The 20,949-nt window shown below is 39.6% G+C and overlaps 2 protein-coding genes across 2 annotated transcripts; both read left to right on the top strand.

Moving 5' to 3' along the window:
- The first annotated feature begins 161 nt into the window (after positions 1-161).
- On the top strand, positions 162-14,946 carry LOC108495933 (ATPase family AAA domain-containing protein 5-like). The gene is made up of 23 exons (XM_017812172.1): positions 162-240; positions 1,138-2,900; positions 3,230-3,317; positions 3,975-4,139; positions 4,329-4,467; positions 4,914-4,998; positions 5,431-5,612; positions 6,034-6,191; positions 6,487-6,640; positions 6,873-7,154; positions 7,323-7,419; positions 7,851-7,933; positions 8,025-8,170; positions 8,289-8,439; positions 8,900-9,070; positions 9,251-9,366; positions 9,457-9,550; positions 9,763-9,827; positions 10,741-10,921; positions 11,375-11,562; positions 11,840-12,672; positions 13,276-13,440; positions 13,638-14,946. The coding sequence occupies exons 1-23, from the start codon at positions 163-165 to the stop codon at positions 13,714-13,716; spliced, it is 5,463 nt and encodes a 1,820-aa protein (XP_017667661.1). The 5' UTR covers position 162; the 3' UTR covers positions 13,717-14,946.
- On the top strand, positions 14,928-20,296 carry LOC108495772 (ATPase family AAA domain-containing protein 5-like). Its single transcript, XM_017811818.1, has 7 exons — positions 14,928-14,955; positions 15,075-15,139; positions 16,053-16,233; positions 16,688-16,875; positions 17,153-17,985; positions 18,589-18,753; positions 18,951-20,296. The coding sequence occupies exons 1-7, from the start codon at positions 14,928-14,930 to the stop codon at positions 19,027-19,029; spliced, it is 1,539 nt and encodes a 512-aa protein (XP_017667307.1). The 3' UTR covers positions 19,030-20,296.
- The last annotated feature ends 653 nt before the right edge of the window (positions 20,297-20,949 follow it).

Below are 20,949 nucleotides of genomic sequence, written 5' to 3'. Positions count from 1 at the left end.
GGCAGGCCCCGCCCCCGCCGTTTCCGCGCGGACGCTCCGAACGCGGTCCCGCGCGCGCGCTTTTTTCCCTCCCTGCCCGGAGCGCGCGCCCGCGAGGCGGCGCCATCCCCGGGGCAGGGGGGTCCATGGCGGCCGCGCGCGCCCCCCGGCCCTGAGGGGGACATGGTGGGCAGGGTCGCCGTGGCCGCCGCGGCCGCGTCCCCGCCGCTGCTCCTCGCCGGCGACGACGGCGGCGATCAGGTGGGGTCGGGGGAGCGGTCCCGGGGGGGCGTGCTGTGAGGGCGGGCTGGCGGGGGCGCCCCTTTGGGCGTTCGCCCCTTGGCTGCTGGCCCCTGACAGGGCGTGCCCGCTGTGCCCGCGTCGTGTGAGGGGCCGCCCGTGCCCGGCCCGCGCCCCCGGGTCAGGGTTAGAACCTCCCCGGGCCGGGCTGTCATGATTCGCCTCCCGGGGGCTCCGGGAAGGGGCGTTTTCCCCCTCACAGGGTGGGATTTCGAGATTTCGGTTTGTAATAAGCGAAGGGTTGTAAAAGGCTTTGTGAGCCAAAGTCTCCCTTGGAGCCAAGTGAATGCTCTTTGATCAGAGATCAAAATACAGGGAATTCTGCCTAAAGAGATCATGAGGGTTTGAATTGTGATGCGAGATAAGAATTCTCTTTCATTCATTTTCTTTAAGTACTTGAAAGGTCGTCTTAAAATGAGTCAGATGCTCAGGGTAGGATCAGACATTTTTAAGAGACATTGGAATTCCCTTCTAAACCCCATAAAGCTCTGGGGAACATCCCGAGGTTACCAATGGGTCGAGCAGCTGAAGTGACCGAGACTTTCAGAGCCCCAGCACTGTGGAATCTCTGCAGAGCTGTTCTGAAGACCTTGGGGTCCCTCTCAGTTTTGACCATCTCAAGGTTTCAGGATGGGATTTTTTATTTATTTGAAATGGCAAAATCTTTATTTCAAGCTTAGATGGCTTTTGAAAACATGGAGATAAAGTTGATGCATGCACAGTCTTAGCACACTAACAAGTTTTTGTCTTCTGAAAAAGTACCGCTGTCATTCATCTGTATCACTGTACAGCTTTATATTGCCATACTAAGTCACCTGAAGTTTTTTAAAACCAAGATTCATGTTGTGCTTTTTACAGCCATGCAAGAAACGACGAGAGGAAGATGCTTCTGTCAAAACCATCACAAGGTATTTTTCACCATTAGCAAAACCAGTGGATAAAGCTTTGTCATCACCAAAACCCAACAATATCCTGGATTATTTTAAGAAGACATCTGTAACTGAGAAAGCCACATTGCCAGTTGGGGATGGAGAAGATAAACTAGTGCTGGATGCTGATGACAAAGACTGTAAGTCAGCTTTTAAACCATCTTTGAAACGAAAGAGAAAAGGGAAGAAAGTTAATTTAAATCATAAACTGAAAGAACCTGAGAATGACAATGAAATAGGAATTAGTAGTGATGACAGCAGAGTGGCAACAAGACTGCAACAAGACAGCAGTGACTTTATTGCTACTTGTACTCTAGTTGACCAAAAATGTGCAAGAGAATTAGCAGAAGATGATGTGGAAAGGGAGAACTTCTCAAATGCTGTCCTCTCCAGGAAAAATGCTAAAAATGCTGGCTCTGAAACAAATGGGTCAAAAAATAGGATAAGAAAATCAAGGAAAAGGAAGCACAAAGCAAATATGGATTTGTCTGAAAGCTTTTCATCTGAAAACCAGATGAATGAAACTTGTACAAAGGAAGCTGAGGAGGAGAAAAATACAGTAGCAGAGAGTGATGCTGCTCCTGATGATTCCAGTTTTGAGGTTCCTGCGGATGATGGGACATCACAGGTAAATGATTGTATAATAACAGTGTCATTTGAGGACTTCTTGAAGAGTCAGGGAGAAAGCAATGCTGAAGAAGGCACAAAGCCAACAGTGGGCACTGGTGCTACAGCAAATGAAGGGGACAAAAGTGATGGTGTTCGTGAGCCAGAAAAGTGTGAGGAGTCTCAGCAGCCACCACTCAGAACAGTCACTGTCCTGGCACAAGTTCACTCCATTCCCCCCAAGTTACCTCCCTTACACAAAGAGCAGAAGGGCTCCAGGAAAATAGCTTCCATTTTTTTGAAGCAGAAAGGACGTGGAGGGGAGAAAGAAAGCAGCCCACCCCTCTTGGACTGTGAGCAAACTGAACAGGTGACTCAGAAGAGGAAATCTAACGTGGTTATTGAGGAAGAGGAGTTGGAGTTGGCTGTCCTAGAGACTGCAGGGATGGATTCTTTGAAGCCAAAATGCACCCTGGAAGAAAAGCATCAGTTCATGAAGGCCTTTAGACAACCAACATCAGATGTAACAAAAAGTGGAGTTAAAAAGGCACCTGGAAAACAAAAGCAAGCCTCTGCAAAGCTTTCCAAAGAAAAAGAAGGACCTGAAGATGCCATTCCTTCAAATAAACGATTAGAGGGTGGAATACCGGAAGATCATGTGGACAGATACACACAGTCTAGCCCTAAAAGCAATAGAACTAAACCCAAAAGATCTAGAAAGGTTCAGAAAAAAGGAAGCAGGAGAAGAAAGGCCTCAGAAACTAAGGAGACTCCTGTCTCCAGCACCAGCAACTGTGGAGAAGTGGATTCGAGTGCTGACTTTCTTACTGTGGAAAACACCCCAGATGTAATAATTTTATCAAGTCCAAAAGTGAATAAGTTAAGGAGGAGTTTAAGGCAGCAGAAAATCCAAACATCCACAAATATTACACCTAAAAAAGCCAGGATTAGAACTGCCCTTTCTGCAGATGAATTGAGTCCACTACAGGCTTCTACCCCAAAGGCAAGCAGGCAGTCCTCCAAGAAAAGCAGCATGTACAGAGCTGAGGTGATCACTGTGCCCTCTGATGGAAACAGCCCAATAAGGTAAACTTTGTAGAGTATATTCCACCTTTTTGCTCTTTAATTTTATGCAAGCATTTTGAAAGTAAGACGTAATTATAAAGTTATATAAACTTGCATGGTTGATCATGGTGGAAAATAATAGAGAAGAGCCAAAACTGATTAAGAATGTGTTTGCAGTAAAGACATTTAAGAAACCCAAACAACCAAACAGCAACAAAAATGAAAAACCAATTGGGGGGGTTGCTTCTGTTTACAGCACTGTATTTTTAAAGGCTTTTGAACATGAGATGGACAGTAACATTTCCCTTTATTAAACAGTGATAATGTCATAATACTTTTTCCCTAATTAGGATGAGGTTCACACGTATCAGTGCAGCTAAAAAATCAAACAAAGCTGGAGCAACGAAAAACGAAGAGTTTCACTCCAAAAATACAAAGGTGATTTATGTAACAGTTTGTGTTTCAGTATTTTATCACTTCCTCTGTGTGTATAACTGTGTTCTTCTCATATTGTGTAACAGTTGAATGTAGTGCAACACGACAGTTCTCAGCTGCCCTGGGGAAAGGGAGCATTATGATAGATCTGATTTATGATAGAATTCCAGATAGCTTCTTCTCCCTTAGATTTTAAAACATGTTATATTAGTACAGATCTGCTTTTCATTACAGAAAAACCCAATAAATGGCATGTTGCTGTGCTGCAGGCTCTCAGGATGGGACATAGGAATGACTGGCCGTGGCACTCAGTGCTGTGGTTTGGTTGCCAGGGTGGTTGGAGGTCGGTCAGTGGTTGGACTTTGATGATCCTGGAGGTCCTGTCCAACCTGTGACACTGTTTGGGCACAGCAGAAAGAATGTCACTGCCCATATTTCATGTGTTCTGTGGACAAAGGGCCCTTGTAGGGCTCTCACTGCCTTTTGAAAACTTGATACCATCTTGGTTTGCTTCTCCTTTCAGTTATTTCCTCTTCTTTTTGATACCAATGACGTTTTGTTAAAATTACACTGCAGTGAACGTGAACAGTTATATTCGTTTGCTAAATACTCAGCGAAGATATTAATTGCTCTTTTGGTTTTCCTGTTCTTTGTTAACAGATAAACTCTGCTTCTAAAAACAGATCCAAAGCCAAGCAGCTGGTTGAGAAAGCCAAGGCTATACAGCAGAATAGATCAAAGGGGCACGAAGACTCCCCAGCTCCTGTGAGACGCTCGTCTCGCCAGCGAGCTCTTGCTGAGAGGAGAAAATCCCAGGACAGTGATGTAAGGCTTTATATTTGTAGGGCAAGAATTATTCTGATGTGTTTGTGACTCATTTAAGCAGCAAAAATGATTCTTGGCTTGCAAGCGTTTCTTGTAAAGAATCAAGTAAGGTAGATGTCTGTGCAACGTGTTGTTAATTGAGGAGGAAAAGTTGTGTTTCCTTTCTTACTTTGTTTGTTTTCCCTCTAGGAATCTGTAATAATTTTAGATTCCAGTGTGAGTAGTGTCACTACTACAGAGCAGAGTGTGAAGCCAAAGAAACTTCGGAGCTTAAATGATGTTTTGGGGAAGAAGTCTAAAAACTTGAAGGTTGTGAAGAACTCAAAAGGTAATTGGGTTTTACTGAATGTGTTTGTTTTTGTTACAGTTATTGACTATTGTAACTTTGGTTTATAAAGCTGCCTTTGCAGTGCATTCATATTTTATTCTGATTCTTTTGTTAACAGTATTCCAGTATACACATTTCCTTTTTGTGTAAGTTATTTACATGTGTTGCTTTGATTTTTCTTCTTTGAGGGCAAACTATGTTTGGAAAACTGTCGATAATTTACTGTTCTCTTCTAATTTATGATTTTTTTCTCTAATGTTACAGAAAATAAAATCTGTAGTGATAAAATAATTAGTAATAAAACTGTAATGAATTTTGTTAAAATACTCAGCTTTCCCTTAAGAAAAAGAGATTGTTGTTGAATGGAACATGCAGGTAGTGAACAGAGAAGCAAGGTCAGAATCCTCTATCAGTGTTAATCTAATCATGTCTTCTCCTTTTCACAGGGAAACTGGGATATCCACCTTCCTGCCTGGGCAGGAATGCTCAGAACTCTGCAGGTGGACCAATTGTGATCTTTGATGAAAGCAGGTCAGTTCACAAGATTCCAGTTGCTTAAGAACCAAAACATGTTTCAAAGTTACTTTAACATCCTCTCATTTTACAAATTTAAATACACTTATTGAAATGTGATGTAAATGTTCATGGGTTTTATACTGATCAATATGTTAACCTGCTTCCAAAATTTTAGGAGGTTTTTGAGAGTTCCTCTACCATTGTTGCTCCATTTTTAGATGGCTGAATGATGAGCGATTAAAAAGAAATCCCAAATTGCATATAAAAATACAAAACCAAACAGATTTTTTTTTAATTGAAATCTCTAACACAATATTTAAAAAGAAATATAAACTTACTCCATGGAAATAAATTTTAGCAGTTCTAAGAGAATGTGACTAAATTCAGCCTTGCATAGCTGGTAGTTCTAATGATTCTATTTTCTTTTCACTTCTGTTTTCATTAAAGCCGAGATGCATCTGAAAACTCTCAGGATGATGATCAGTTCAGAGCAAAACGTGAATTCCTGATGAGTGGGTTGCCAGAGTCCCTGAAAAGACAGATTGCAAAGAAAGCAGCAGCAATGGAAGCTTATTCTCTTGCAAGTTCCTGCTTTAAGACTGTTGTCCATGTGCAGCAGAAGGATGACTGTAAGCTCTTGTTAAGCTTTTTGGTTTAAATTTCTAGTAAATTTGTGCAGAAAAGATAAAAGTTGAACAGCTTATGACTGGAATAGCTGGGAGTTTCCTCTTGTTTTGTGTCCCAGTAAGAAAACAAAACTTAGAAGCTTCCAGTGAATTGGTTTTGAATTCAAAATGTGCAGATTAAATTGATGATAAAGTAGTCTAAACATATATGGGTGAGGGTGCAAAATTCTGAATATTTAATCAAAAAGGTTGGTCTGTCAAGTTCCAGTTTGGAGAATAAAGATTGTGTTGGACTGATTGGGGCAGAAACCATTTCCTCCTGACAAAGGCAGAATAATTCACAAAAGAGAGAAGAACAGCCCATTTCTTTCCCCTGAAATAGAAGTTAACTGTTGTTTTGGTTTTGGTGGGGGTTCTTCCATAGGTTGTCCAATGTGGAAATTGCAGTCACCATCCTGTCCTCTGTTAACTAAGCTGAGGGAGCTGAATGCTGAAGTCACCAACGTCACAAAAATCACTCTCTCACTTGGTGAATTTTCCACGGTGAATTCAAAACCACCTGGAAATTGTTCTGCACTCGTGGTTAGTACTTCAAAATTTAAATTGTTTTGGTAGTTGTTTGGACTTCTGTTTTTTAAAAAAGTCCTGTAGTTTGAATCTGTTCCAGTCCTGGAATATTTTAATTTCTCTTTTATTTCCCTGTGTGTGAGTTATTCATTTTGCATCTTGACTTTAGGCAGTTCCCAACAGTCCTTAACTTCAGTTTTTGTTAATCTCTGACTTTAACAAGACAGCTGCCAGTTTAAATTATGCAAAGCAGCCATTCTGTGTAATGTTTTTGGGTAATTTTGTGTGTGTGTGTATGTGTGTGTTACAGCTTTCAGGCCACCGACCAGTTTTCCCTGACCCATTCAAGAAGGATTTACTGGATGAGATCCTGTCTTCTAATTCTCAGTTTCCTGTGAAAAAATACTTCCGCAAGTTCCTGAAAAAGCAAACGGAGCACTTGGGTTTGGAAAACAGTCTGCAAGGTTGGTGATCTGTGTAGGGGGAGAAAAACACTCTCTCTCTGTCTGGCATAAAAAAAACCAGCTTGGAATTGCCAGAAACACCTCACTGAAGGAAAATACTGTTGTGGGAAGTCAGTTGGTCCTCACGTTTTAGGCCATTTTGACCAAATTCTACAAATACAGTTTAAACAACTGTACAGTGGTAATGGGCAGAGCCTGAAATTTTAGAAGGATGTAACTTTTTTTTCCTTAGAAAGCAGAGATGAGACTGCAAATTCTGAGGTAGATCAGAAACATCCTGACAACAGCAAGGAAACTAAGAGGAAAAGGAAAGAAACAGAAGAGCGCAAATCAAAAAGAAGAAAACAAACTGAAGGTACAGAGAGTGAAATAAAATCAAGAGTTTCCAGGAACCTTATTTCTCCTGTATCTGGAGAAAAACAGACAGAGACAGGACAAACCACACATCTGGGGAGAAGCGAGACCCAGAAGGCAGAAGACACTGGATGTTCATCAGAGCCAAGTGTACTGTCAGGTAACTGCATTTCCTGCCTCATTTTAATTCTCTGTGCATTGAGGGAGTGTGGTGTGTGTATGATTATGTCAGCTTTCCACTGTGATGCAAAAATCCTGTCTAGTCTTAATATTCTGGGCTTGATCAACTCTTTTGCATATAGAAAAATGGATAATGTTTTTTCTGTAGGTGTTGAAAAGGAAGACACACTCTGGACAGAAAAATACCAGCCTCAAGATTCCAGTGAACTCGTAGGGAACAAGAAAGAAATTGAAAGGCTGCACAGGTCAGAAGTGGGAATGTGGATCCAGTCTTAGCTCAGAAGTTGCTGTTACTTGATTGTGCTCAAAGATGCAGAGTCAGTTGTTTAACACTAGGCTTGAATGACCCACACAGGGGGTGTGTTTGTGGCCTTGGGTTTGGTTTGCCTCCAAAAAGTTCTGCAGAATTCAAAGATCCATCTGACTAAGTAATTCACTGGGTGACTTGTTTTTACACCAACCAGCCTATAGACTGGAGAATGAAGAAGGAATCCTTTTGTACAGAAGAATTCTTTTGTACAAAATCCTGAACAATGTTTTTTTGAAATCTGAAAGGACTTGATAAGTTTGTGAGGGATGACAAGTGGCTGATGCTTTTATGTTCTATTCCATCTTAATTTCGTTCATTTTATTCAGCAGTAATTCTTATTTTTTGTTCTGTTTCTTCCTTTTGTAGTTGGTTAAAAGAATGGAAAAAAAGAGCTGATTTGGAAGAAAAAAGAAACCAGAAAGGGGAAAAAGAGGACAAAGAGCATGAAGGTGCCGATAGAATTAAAAATAACATAGCTCCTCTTTTGTTAAAAGTTGGCAAAAAAATAACATAATCCTTTCTTCTCTTTTAAATCTACAGATTCCCTGAGCAGCCTTGAGTTCAAAGATAATAAATCTGATATTGAGGAGGAGACAAGCCTTTGCAACACAGTGCTGATAACTGGCCCTCCAGGAGTGGGGAAAACTGCTGCAGTGTATGCCTGTGCTCAGGAGCTTGGCTTTAAGGTGGGTGGAGACCTTTCCTCAGTGCTTTTTTCTTGTTAATAACTAGTGATACAAAAGCATTTGTGATACAGGATGCCTACCAGGGGTTTTTTATGTCTTCCATCCAATCCCACTGCAGATCTTTGAGGTGAATGCCTCCTGCCAGCGCAGTGGCAGGCAGATCCTGTCCCAGCTGAGAGAAGCTACTCAGTCTCATCAAGTGGACAAAAAAGGTGTCAATGCACACAAGCCTTGCTTTTTCAACAGCTGTAGCACTGCCAAGTCACCAAGTAAGTTTTTAAGGGGTTGTATCTGGGGTTTTTTGTTTGGTTGGAGTTTTGGAACGGAGGTTTTTGTAGGGGGAGGAGGGTGTCAGGAACTGAATTCCCCAAACAAATTTTAGACATCAGGTGTTTTAAAAAAGATAAATTTCAGCTCATCTGGCCATAATGGTAAGAAATGCTCTGTGGGCTAACACAGCTGCACACCAAATTAAATAATGACTTTATCAAAATACTGACTCTTGATTGTCTTATTTCTGTAGTGGTGGAGTAAAGGCTGTGGCACTTTAACAGAAAGTTGAACAGAAAGCATTCCTTTTAACAAGAGAAAAAGAAAATGAGCAGAAATCAGCACAGTAAACCTGTCCTGTACTAGATAAAAAAAATGAGGCTTCCTTAAGTTTGCCTGAGAAATGTCAGTTCGACGCTATATTTGTAGCTGAAGTTTAATGTAAAACATATCTTGCAGAAAAAATGTATTCTCCAAAGAAAGTTATTTCACCAAGAAAACCACCACTGTCACCAAAAGGAGCTGGTTTAAAACGAAACTTGGCCCCTAAAACTCTTGCAAACTACTTCAAAATCTCTTCCAAACATAAAGGAAGTGATGGAGAAGTAACAGCTGAGGAAAAAAATAGAGGTGGGTATCCCTGTTTAATAATTAGTTACCTTTGGAGATGGAAATGCTACACTGTGTGTGAGGCTGTGGAGAAAAGAGTAGATTTTCTTGGGCAGTTTATACTTGGGGGGTTTTTGAACCTGGAATGCATTTTAAATGGTTTCAGTCCTCCTTCCTGCTCAATTCTTCATCCGTCTGCAGGAAATACTCAGAATTCACTTGAAGAAAAGAAAGATGCTCAAACTAAGTCAATAAGCAAGGAAGAGGGAGGAGAACACAACAGGAAAAGTGCAACGTCCCTCATTCTGTTTGAAGAGGTAAAATTCACATGGAATACACTCTGACTGCCTTCACAGCTTGTAGCTGTTGTTACAAAACTGTTGATATTTTGCACTTGTTTTCTGTAGGTGGATATAATATTTGATGAAGATGCAGGGTTTCTAAGTGCAATAAAGACATTCATGGCAACTGCAAAGAGACCTGTAATTCTGACCACCAATGGTGAGTAGTGTTTGTGACAGTAATTGGCCTTTACAGACAGAAGAGCCTCTTTTAATAAGTTGGTTTAAGTGGTGATGGTTGAATACAGCTCCTAAATGCAAAATTAGAGGATTTTAGTGTTTGAATAAAGATACTATCTGCTGTAATGGATAAAGGAAATAACTAGTTTGGAACATAATGTCCTGACAGTTCACTGGTATCTCTTTATGCAGATCCAACTTTCAGCTTAATGTTTGATGGCTCTTTTGAAGAGATCAACTTTAGAACCCCTTCCCTGGTAAGTATGTTTGGAAATGCAGGTACAGCCTAAGCAAGTAATTGTCAGCTGATTTCAGTTTGAAATTTAAATATTGGTGTAGGTTTATGTATTTCTCATGTACCTGTTTCATCAGGAGACTGTTCATGGGGTTTATGCAAGGATGTGTGGGATGTATTTATCTCTACATGTAGGAGCTGTTTTGTTAGCATGGAATATGTATTTTCTAAACAATTTAGTAGTTCTGAGAATTATGATAAGCACATCACTTAATCACTTTTAATGTAGTTTTTAGGATGTAGATATTTAAGTTCACAGATAATATATCTAATAGCTTTGATCTGAAGGTTGGCTATGCCAATATATGTTCATTGGTTAAAATTATAGGAGCTATTTTAGAAATATTATGGGTTATTCCTTGAATGTAAACACCAGTGTTCTGTATAGCAAATAGTTTTATTTTTAGCTCTGTATTATTTGAAAACTATAAGTAAATGAGAATCAGAAGGAACTGACTTTTCAGAAGGGGAAATTGCTTACTAAAAACCTGTTGGATTTCCAGACAGTTCAGAGTTAAAAGAAAGAATGAAAAAAAACCCTTTAAAATGAATATAGTTCAGTAACAGCTGCTCAGTGGTGATAAGAAACAAGATGTATGTGGTTTCAGGACCACGAGCAGAATGTGTTTGTGTGTCTGTTTTTAATGAGCTGAACTTCTAAACTGAACTTAATTCTCTGGCATGGACTGCATAGATTTGGTATTCTGCTTTTCTCTAGAAGGTTTTAATGTAACTTCAATCTAATTTAATAAACTAATCCTCTGTATTAAAAGGCAGAGTTTATTGCAAACACAAGTAGAATGATTTGCTGCTGTGTGACTCACTGCAGTGTGACTGGCAGTTGTTTCAGTGCTCTGTGTCTGACCCTTGTCCAGGTAAATGCCACCAGTTACCTCCAGACCCTCTGCCTGGCTGAGAACCTACGGACAGATGGGAAAGACTTGGCTGCTCTGCTGACCACAAATAACTGTGACATCCGAAAATGTGTTCTCTACTTACAGTTTTGGGTTAGAAGTGGAGGGGGATGCTTGAAGGAGAAACGCCTGGCACATCATGGTAGGTTGATTTGATTTCATCTTTAAAAAACCTCCATCTAAACAGGAATTTGATTAAATCAAACCATCCTCAGGCACATACAAATAAATGGTAACTTCTTGAAGGACTCCTAAGTATTTGGGTAGGGCTGTTTGGGTGTTTTATGGGTAAGAACTTGATCCCAAAGGGTTCAGAAAGAGAATCCTCAACAGGTTTGGGGGTGTGAGTGACCAACAGGGTGAGACCCAAGAGGCACAACCCCCTTCAAAGGTCACTTGCAAAGGCAGGTTGGTGTCACTGCCAGCAAGGAATTGGGGTGGCAGTGGCTCATTTCAGTCACTGCATTCATTCAGAACCACAGCAAGAGCCAACAGTTACAGTTTCCTTCACAAAAGGAATTGAGGCAAAGAGGTGAAAAATCGATTTCATGGTGCAGTTGTTTCTGTTCAAGTCAAACCTGTTATCTTTGTGCAGGAGGAGAGGAGACAAGTGAAGCAGGTGATGTAATTCATTCTGAACGTGATGATTCCAAGGTGGATTCTTCTCCAGGTGATGATGCACGTCTGCAGGAGCTTCCAAAATGTGACACAGGCTGTGTAGAGACGTTGCTTGGCCTTCGGAACATCCTGTTGCCTTCAGAAGACTTGTTTACATTTCTTAAGGTATTTTTGGAGTTGCTTAGTTAATACTTTGGATGATGCCAGATAATTGAGTGTAACCAGCACTAGGAACAGTGACCTCTTAGAAGCAAATCTCTGCAAAGGTTTGTTGTAGAAATTAGGGGGTTCTGTGGTTATTAAGCAAAACCTGGATGGGGGCAGTCTCCTGCCAACAGAACAGTCCCTCACCTCATAAATACAAAGCCAGAAGTGAGAGATTTTCTGTAATAATATTTTTATTAATTTTATTAATAAATTTCTCATGATTCTTATTTTACAGCACAAAAGCGCAACCATGGAGGAATGGAATAAATTAATACAGCTTCTCACAGAATTCCAGATGAAGCAAGTGGATTTTATATACAGTAATCTTGAACTTATCCTTCCTTTACCAGTGCAAGTTCTTTCAAACCAGTCTGAAGCCTCTAAGTCTACACCTGAAAGGACTACCACAGTTTCTTCAAAAAACAGGTCTACCAACAGTAGTTGCTCTGGGAAGAGTAGCCCTGGAAAAAGGTCTAAGAAGACAAAGACTCATAAAAGGCTTGATATATTGGATGACAGTGACTTATTTGATACTGAACTGAACTATTCATCTGAATTCGTAACTTTGCCATTGGATGGTCCTGCGTCATGTGCTGAAATGAATAAAAAGGAATCAAAATTGTTGGTGAATAGAGAAGAAAAAGGAGTTAAAACTAAAACATCAGCAAATGAAGAAAGGTCTGCTCTTGTTTTTCAGTGTCTGAATTCACTGACTGAGTTTGTGGAAAACATGTCTTTCCTGGATTGCTGTGTAAGCACCAACACCAAGGAACCACTGGAGTTTTCCAGAGAGGAAGAATTTCATTGGACAAATGCCAAAATCAGAAATGGTCTTTGTGATGAATTCAGTATAGAAAATACTGATTGGTGGAGTTCCCAGAGCTCCAGTGAAGTAAAGGCAGCTATTGAAGCACTCAGTTTTCACAAGTGTTCTGTTAATATTTCACAAAACTTGGAATCCTTTTTGAGTACCAGGAAAACACCTTCAAGTGATCAGCTGGAGGGACTTACTTTGCATATCTCAAACACAAGGAATGGTGTGTCCTTCAGTGAGTCAGCTGACTCAAGGTAAGGCTTTGCTAATATTCCTGGAATATAATGCAGTTCTTTGTCAAGAAAAGCATTTCACAGGGAGTAGGACTGTCTCAGATTTAATGTGTACACATTTATACCACTATGTTGTCAGTATGTCTCAAAACACTGGAATATGTTTTATAAGCTTAAATTAACTGCTCAGTCTGCAAAAAGTGACTTTTTTTGTTTGAATAGCCTGACTATAATGTTGCTCAGAAATGGTAGCCTCAGTCTAATTAATTTAAAAATGGACAAACACCACCCCCACCCCTAAAAGAATAACAAACCCCCAAAGGAATGGCTTTTGCAAGAGAGACAGATGGACTAAAATGGATTCTGCAAGTGCTGGACATGTAGATCTGTCATCCAGCACCTGCTCATGTTGAACCTGTGTTAAATGTGTTGGTGGGTGTTGCTTGGTGCAGACCAAACAGAGTTCCAAGCAGCACACAGGAGCTGCAGACATCTCATCCTTTGGGATGCAGTTTTGGACATTGATGTGTTTAACGGAGTTTTAAACCAGTACATTTGATCCTAAAGAAACAAAATCAGGACATTCTTGAACAAGACCCAATAAAGCTTCGTTCTCTGTTTCAGCATTCACAAAAAGGCACAGAAGAGGCTGGCTGTCATCAGAACTGTGTTTTCCAGAAGCCCTTTAAACCTGGGGAACAAGCAGGCCAGCATCCTGGAATACCTCCCCACGCTCCGCGGGATCTGTAGGTCTGAGAAGCTTAAAGAGCAAGGGAAGACTAAAAGAAGGTAAGTTTTGGTTTTCCTAAATCTTCCTACATTTCAATATTCCAGGTAGTTATGGATTTTAATAAAATTATTTTGTCAAAATAATTCCAGACAAGAAAGGTGGGCATTTGTCTCTCAAAATAACAGAAGTGTTGCCTCATTTAGCAATTAACTTTGTTCCCTTACAATCACTTTTGCTTTTCTTTTTTTTTTTATAGGTTCTTGCATTATCTTGAAGGGATTCATCTCGAAATACCCAGACAAATGATAAATGGTCTGTCTTTGGACTTCCCTTAGAATTGCTAACACCAGAAATACTTTGTGCCTAATGGTGGTATTCTCACCATAGTTTGATTATTTTTTTTTTAAATCTTTTTTACCACATTATTGTATATTCAGAGCCATTTGTATATTAAATTTTTATAAGTATTTAAAATAATGTATATATCTATTGTCGTGCTATTGCTCTCCACAGCTGAAATGTGGGTTTGTTTGGTGCTGGTCCAATGAGTGCATTTATAATATTAAATGCACAGACTATTCCATGGGGAATCCTCCAATTTGGGTGTCAGACAGCAAGAAGTCCTTTTGTAGCAACCAAGTGTCACAACTTCCACAGCAGAGGAGACCATTTTGTTCAAAGCCGTTTGTTTCTGAATGTGAGTGAAGTGCTCAATAACTCGGGGTGGGAGGGGGCAGGAGAGGATGCAACAAATCTTCTGAAGTGTGAGTGACTCAACCCAACTCCTCACAACAACCACAGGGAACAGAGTCTTTGCAAAGCACTCAGTGCCTCGGTGTACATATATTTGTATATTCCTTTCATCATTTACAGCTGTCAGATCTGCATGTTAATCTAAAAAGGTAGAGAAGTTATCGCTGTAGCTCAAGATGGTCTCAGAGATTTAGGCAAGATTTTGTAAATAACAATTATTCCAGTGTTACTGTGGGTTCAGGAATATTTAACTACTTCTAGCCTTATATATTGTGTTCTATTTTTATGCTTCTTTTTGTATTGGACAAGACTTCAGCCTGATTATTTGGATTGGTTCTGGTTTTGTACGACAATAAATTGTGAGACTTTGCTACAACTTTGGATGTTTCTGTTGTATGAAAAGTAAGATTTATAAAACGTTTTCAGGCCATAGAGATGATTTTTAGAGGGTTTTAAAACTGGAATTAGTTCAGCCATGTACTTTTCTGCCTTTATATTGCAGTTGGACTGTTCCTGTTCCTCAAACTGAGTCAGATCCTGCCATGCAGTGCTGCTCCACTTACCTCAGTGTCTCTGTAATAATAAGGAAGGCATTTCCTAGTACATTCTCTTCCCATATTTTTCATGCCTTAAAGATATTCAGGAATAAGAAATATTTATGAAAACGGTAAATTATTTTAAGGTTTCACATTGTAGATAATCTTTAGAGTTTACTCTTTCCACAGTTCAGAATTATCCAAAAATCAAAGTGGGTGCTGTTAAAATCTTAGTGGGTTGATGATTTGTTGCATCGATGGTCTATGCTCCTCCTGTACATTTTTGTAAAAATAAATAAATACACTTTTTTTTTTTATAACAAAGCANTCTGCTGTAATGGATAAAGGAAATAACTAGTTTGGAACATAATGTCATGACAATTCACTGGTATCTCTTTATGCAGATCCAACTTTCAGCTTAATGTTTGATGGCTCTTTTGAAGAGATCAACTTTAGAACCCCTTCCCTGGTAAGTATGTTTGGAAATGCAGGTACAGCCTAAGCAAGTAATTGTCAGCTGATTTCAGTTTGAAATTTAAATATTGGTGTAGGTTTATGTATTTCTCATGTACTTGTTTCATCAGGAGACTGTTCATGGGGTTTATGCAAGGATGTGTGGGATGTATTTATCTCTACATGTAGGAGCTGTTTTGTTAGCATGGAATATGTATTTTCTAAACAATTTAGTAGTTCTGAGAATTATGATAAGCACATCACTTAATCACTTTTAATGTAGTTTTTAGGATGTAGATATTTAAGTTCACAGATAATATATCTAATAGCTTTGATCTGAAGGTTGGCTATGCCAATATATGTTCATTGGTTAAAATTATAGGAGCTATTTTAGAAATATTATGGGTTATTCCTTGAATGTAAACACCAGTGTTCTGTATAGCAAATAGTTTTATTTTTAGCTCTGTATTATTTGAAAACTATAAGTAAATGAGAATCAGAAGGAACTGACTTTTCAGAAGGGGAAATTGCTTACTAAAAACCTGTTGGATTTCCAGACAGTTCAGAGTTAAAAGAAAGAATGAAAAAAAACCCTTTAAAATGAATATAGTTCAGTAACAGCTGCTCAGTGGTGATAAGAAACAAGATGTATGTGGTTTCAGGACCACGAGCAGAATGTGTTTGTGTGTCTGTTTTTAATGAGCTGAACTTCTAAACTGAACTTAATTCTCTGGCATGGACTGCATAGATTTGGTATTCTGCTTTTCTCTAGAAGGTTTTAATGTAACTTCAATCTAATTTAATAAACTAATCCTCTGTATTAAAAGGCAGAGTTTATTGCAAACACAAGTAGAATGATTTGCTGCTGTGTGACTCACTGCAGTGTGACTGGCTGTTGTTTCAGTACTCTGTGTCTGACCCTTGTCCAGGTAAATGCCACCAGTTACCTCCAGACCCTGTGCCTGGCTGAGAACCTACGGACAGATGGGAAAGACTTGGCTGCTCTGCTGACCACAAATAACTGTGACATCCGAAAATGTGTTCTCTACTTACAGTTTTGGGTTAGAAGTGGAGGGGGATGCTTGAAGGAGAAACGCCTGGCACATCATGGTAGGTTGATTTGATTTCATCTTTAAAAAAACCTCCATCTAAACAGGAATTTGATTAAATCAAACCATCCTCAGGCACATACAAATAAATGGTAACTTCTTGAAGGACTCCTAAGTATTTGGGTAGGGCTGTTTGGGTGTTTTATGGGTAAGAACTTGATCCCAAAGGGTTCAGAAAGAGAATCCTCAACAGGTTTGGGGGTGTGAGTGACCAACAGGGTGAGACCCAAGAGGCACAACCCCCTTCAAAGGTCACTTGCAAAGGCAGGTTGGTGTCACTGCCAGCAAGGAATTGGGGTGGCAGTGGCTCATTTCAGTCACTGCATTCATTCAGAACCACAGCAAGAGCCAACAGTTACAGTTTCCTTCACAAAAGGAATTGAGGCAAAGAGGTGAAAAATCGATTTCATGGTGCAGTTGTTTCTGTTCAAGTCAAACCTGTTATCTTTGTGCAGGAGGAGAGGAGACAAGTGAAGCAGGTGATGTAATTCATTCTGAACGTGATGATTCCAAGGTGGATTCTCCTCCAGGTGATGATGCACGTCTGCAGGAGCTTCCAAAATGTGACACAGGCTGTGTAGAGACGTTGCTTGGCCTTCGGAACATCCTGTTGCCTTCAGAAGACTTGTTTACATTTCTTAAGGTATTTTTGGAGTTGCTTAGTTAATACTTTGGATGATGCCAGATAATTGAGTGTAACCAGCACTAGGAACAGTGACCTCTTAGAAGCAAATCTCTGCAAAGGTTTGTTGTAGAAATTAGGGGGTTCTGTGGTTATTAAGCAAAACCTGGATGGGGGCAGTCTCCTGCCAACAGAACAGTCCCTCACCTCATAAATACAAAGCCAGAAGTGAGAGATTTTCTGTAATAATATTTTTATTAATTTTATTAATAAATTTCTCATGATTCTTATTTTACAGCACAAAAGCGCAACCATGGAGGAATGGAATAAATTAATACAGCTTCTCACAGAATTCCAGATGAAGCAAGTGGATTTTATATACAGTAATCTTGAACTTATCCTTCCTTTACCAGTGCAAGTTCTTTCAAACCAGTCTGAAGCCTCTAAGTCTACACCTGAAAGGACTACCACAGTTTCTTCAAAAAACAGGTCTACCAACAGTAGTTGCTCTGGGAAGAGTAGCCCTGGAAAAAGGTCTAAGAAGACAAAGACTCATAAAAGGCTTGATATATTGGATGACAGTGACTTATTTGATACTGAACTGAACTATTCATCTGAATTCGTAACTTTGCCATTGGATGGTCCTGCGTCATGTGCTGAAATGAATAAAAAGGAATCAAAATTGTTGGTGAATAGAGAAGAAAAAGGAGTTAAAACTAAAACATCAGCAAATGAAGAAAGGTCTGCTCTTGTTTTTCAGTGTCTGAATTCACTGACTGAGTTTGTGGAAAACATGTCTTTCCTGGATTGCTGTGTAAGCACCAACACCAAGGAACCACTGGAGTTTTCCAGAGAGGAAGAATTTCATTGGACAAATGCCAAAATCAGAAATGGTCTTTGTGATGAATTCAGTATAGAAAATACTGATTGGTGGAGTTCCCAGAGCTCCAGTGAAGTAAAGGCAGCTATTGAAGCACTCAGTTTTCACAAGTGTTCTGTTAATATTTCACAAAACTTGGAATCCTTTTTGAGTACCAGGAAAACACCTTCAAGTGATCAGCTGGAGGGACTTACTTTGCATATCTCAAACACAAGGAATGGTGTGTCCTTCAGTGAGTCAGCTGACTCAAGGTAAGGCTTTGCTAATATTCCTGGAATATAATGCAGTTCTTTGTCAAGAAAAGCATTTCACAGGGAGTAGGACTGTCTCAGATTTAATGTGTACACATTTATACCACTATGTTGTCAGTATGTCTCAAAACACTGGAATATGTTTTATAAGCTTAAATTAACTGCTCAGTCTGCAAAAAGTGACTTTTTTTGTTTGAATAGCCTGACTATAATGTTGCTCAGAAATGGTAGCCTCAGTCTAATTAATTTAAAAATGGACAAACACCACCCCCACCCCTAAAAGAATAACAAACCCCCAAAGGAATGGCTTTTGCAAGAGAGACAGATGGACTAAAATGGATTCTGCAAGTGCTGGACATGTAGATCTGTCATCCAGCACCTGCTCATGTTGAACCTGTGTTAAATGTGTTGGTGGGTGTTGCTTGGTGCAGACCAAACAGAGTTCCAAGCAGCACACAGGAGCTGCAGACATCTCATCCTTTGGGATGCAGTTTTGGACATTGATGTGTTTAACGGAGTTTTAAACCAGTACATTTGATCCTAAAGAAACAAAATCAGGACATTCTTGAACAAGACCCAATAAAGCTTCGTTCTCTGTTTCAGCATTCACAAAAAGGCACAGAAGAGGCTGGCTGTCATCAGAACTGTGTTTTCCAGAAGCCCTTTAAACCTGGGGAACAAGCAGGCCAGCATCCTGGAATACCTCCCCACGCTCCGCGGGATCTGTAGGTCTGAGAAGCTTAAAGAGCAAGGGAAGACTAAAAGAAGGTAAGTTTTGGTTTTCCTAAATCTTCCTACATTTCAATATTCCAGGTAGTTATGGATTTTAATAAAATTATTTTGTCAAAATAATTCCAGACAAGAAAGGTGGGCATTTGTCTCTCAAAATAACAGAAGTGTTGCCTCATTTAGCAATTAACTTTGTTCCCTTACAATCACTTTTGCTTTTCTTTTTTTTTTTATAGGTTCTTGCATTATCTTGAAGGGATTCATCTCGAAATACCCAGACAAATGATAAATGGTCTGTCTTTGGACTTCCCTTAGAATTGCTAACACCAGAAATACTTTGTGCCTAATGGTGGTATTCTCACCATAGTTTGATTATTTTTTTTTTAAATCTTTTTTACCACATTATTGTATATTCAGAGCCATTTGTATATTAAATTTTTATAAGTATTTAAAATAATGTATATATCTATTGTCGTGCTATTGCTCTCCACAGCTGAAATGTGGGTTTGTTTGGTGCTGGTCCAATGAGTGCATTTATAATATTAAATGCACAGACTATTCCATGGGGAATCCTCCAATTTGGGTGTCAGACAGCAAGAAGTCCTTTTGTAGCAACCAAGTGTCACAACTTCCACAGCAGAGGAGACCATTTTGTTCAAAGCCGTTTGTTTCTGAATGTGAGTGAAGTGCTCAATAACTCGGGGTGGGAGGGGGCAGGAGAGGATGCAACAAATCTTCTGAAGTGTGAGTGACTCAACCCAACTCCTCACAACAACCACAGGGAACAGAGTCTTTGCAAAGCACTCAGTGCCTCGGTGTACATATATTTGTATATTCCTTTCATCATTTACAGCTGTCAGATCTGCATGTTAATCTAAAAAGGTAGAGAAGTTATCGCTGTAGCTCAAGATGGTCTCAGAGATTTAGGCAAGATTTTGTAAATAACAATTATTCCAGTGTTACTGTGGGTTCAGGAATATTTAACTACTTCTAGCCTTATATATTGTGTTCTATTTTTATGCTTCTTTTTGTATTGGACAAGACTTCAGCCTGATTATTTGGATTGGTTCTGGTTTTGTACGACAATAAATTGTGAGACTTTGCTACAACTTTGGATGTTTCTGTTGTATGAAAAGTAAGATTTATAAAACGTTTTCAGGCCATAGAGATGATTTTTAGAGGGTTTTAAAACTGGAATTAGTTCAGCCATGTACTTTTCTGCCTTTATATTGCAGTTGGACTGTTCCTGTTCCTCAAACTGAGTCAGATCCTGCCATGCAGTGCTGCTCCACTTACCTCAGTGTCTCTGTAATAATAAGGAAGGCATTTCCTAGTACATTCTCTTCCCATATTTTTCATGCCTTAAAGATATTCAGGAATAAGAAATATTTATGAAAACGGTAAATTATTTTAAGGTTTCACATTGTAGATAATCTTTAGAGTTTACTCTTTCCACAGTTCAGAATTATCCAAAAATCAAAGTGGGTGCTGTTAAAATCTTAGTGGGTTGATGATTTGTTGCATCGATGGTCTGTGCTCCTCCTGTACATTTTTGTAAAAATAAATAAATACACTTTTTTTTTTTATAACAAAGCAAATCTGTTCACTGCTTTATAAATTAGAAAGCAGTGGGAGACAATTTACCTCCTTTTGAAGTCAACTCTGAGGTTTTAATAACTGCCTTAAGAAGTTGTTTACAGAATCTCCTGTGGTGTCCAAAAGGTGAGGTGGAATTCAAGTATTTCACTTCTTGATCAGATCCTCACCACATCAAATCACCTCGAGCTACTCTGAATGAAGATAATCTGCATGTAATGATTTATTTGAGTTCTGATAAATTATCAGCTTTGGATTTTTATGCATCAGGTATGAGCATCTTTTGTATGCTGGAGTAAAACAAGTTTCCAGGAGGGATGGGCTCGAGGAAAAGGGCCCTGGGGCTGGTTTTGATTAACTCTGCTTGGAAGCTTCATCCTTGTACTGTGGAATTCACCTGCCTTTGATTCAAAATAGTTTCCTGCAACAGTTTGGGCCCTGCTTAGTCCTTTATCTACTGCCCCTCGAGCTCCCTTGTGTGTCTTGGGTGGAATTCAGTGAAACCAGAAGTAAAACAACCCTGGAGTTTCACAATGACTCCCCCCTTTAAGCAGCAGTTATTAGTAGGTGTTCAGCAATTGAAAAAACCAGAAAACCAACAACCCCATTGTTCTTGTTGAAATCTCAGTCAAATTCCAA

Source organism: Lepidothrix coronata, unplaced genomic scaffold (genome assembly GCF_001604755.1).
Source record: "Lepidothrix coronata isolate B3197 unplaced genomic scaffold, Lepidothrix_coronata-1.0 Scaffold34, whole genome shotgun sequence".
NCBI classification, from domain to species: Eukaryota; Metazoa; Chordata; class Aves; order Passeriformes; family Pipridae; genus Lepidothrix; species Lepidothrix coronata.
This window is presented reverse-complemented; position numbering and strand designations above follow the sequence as displayed.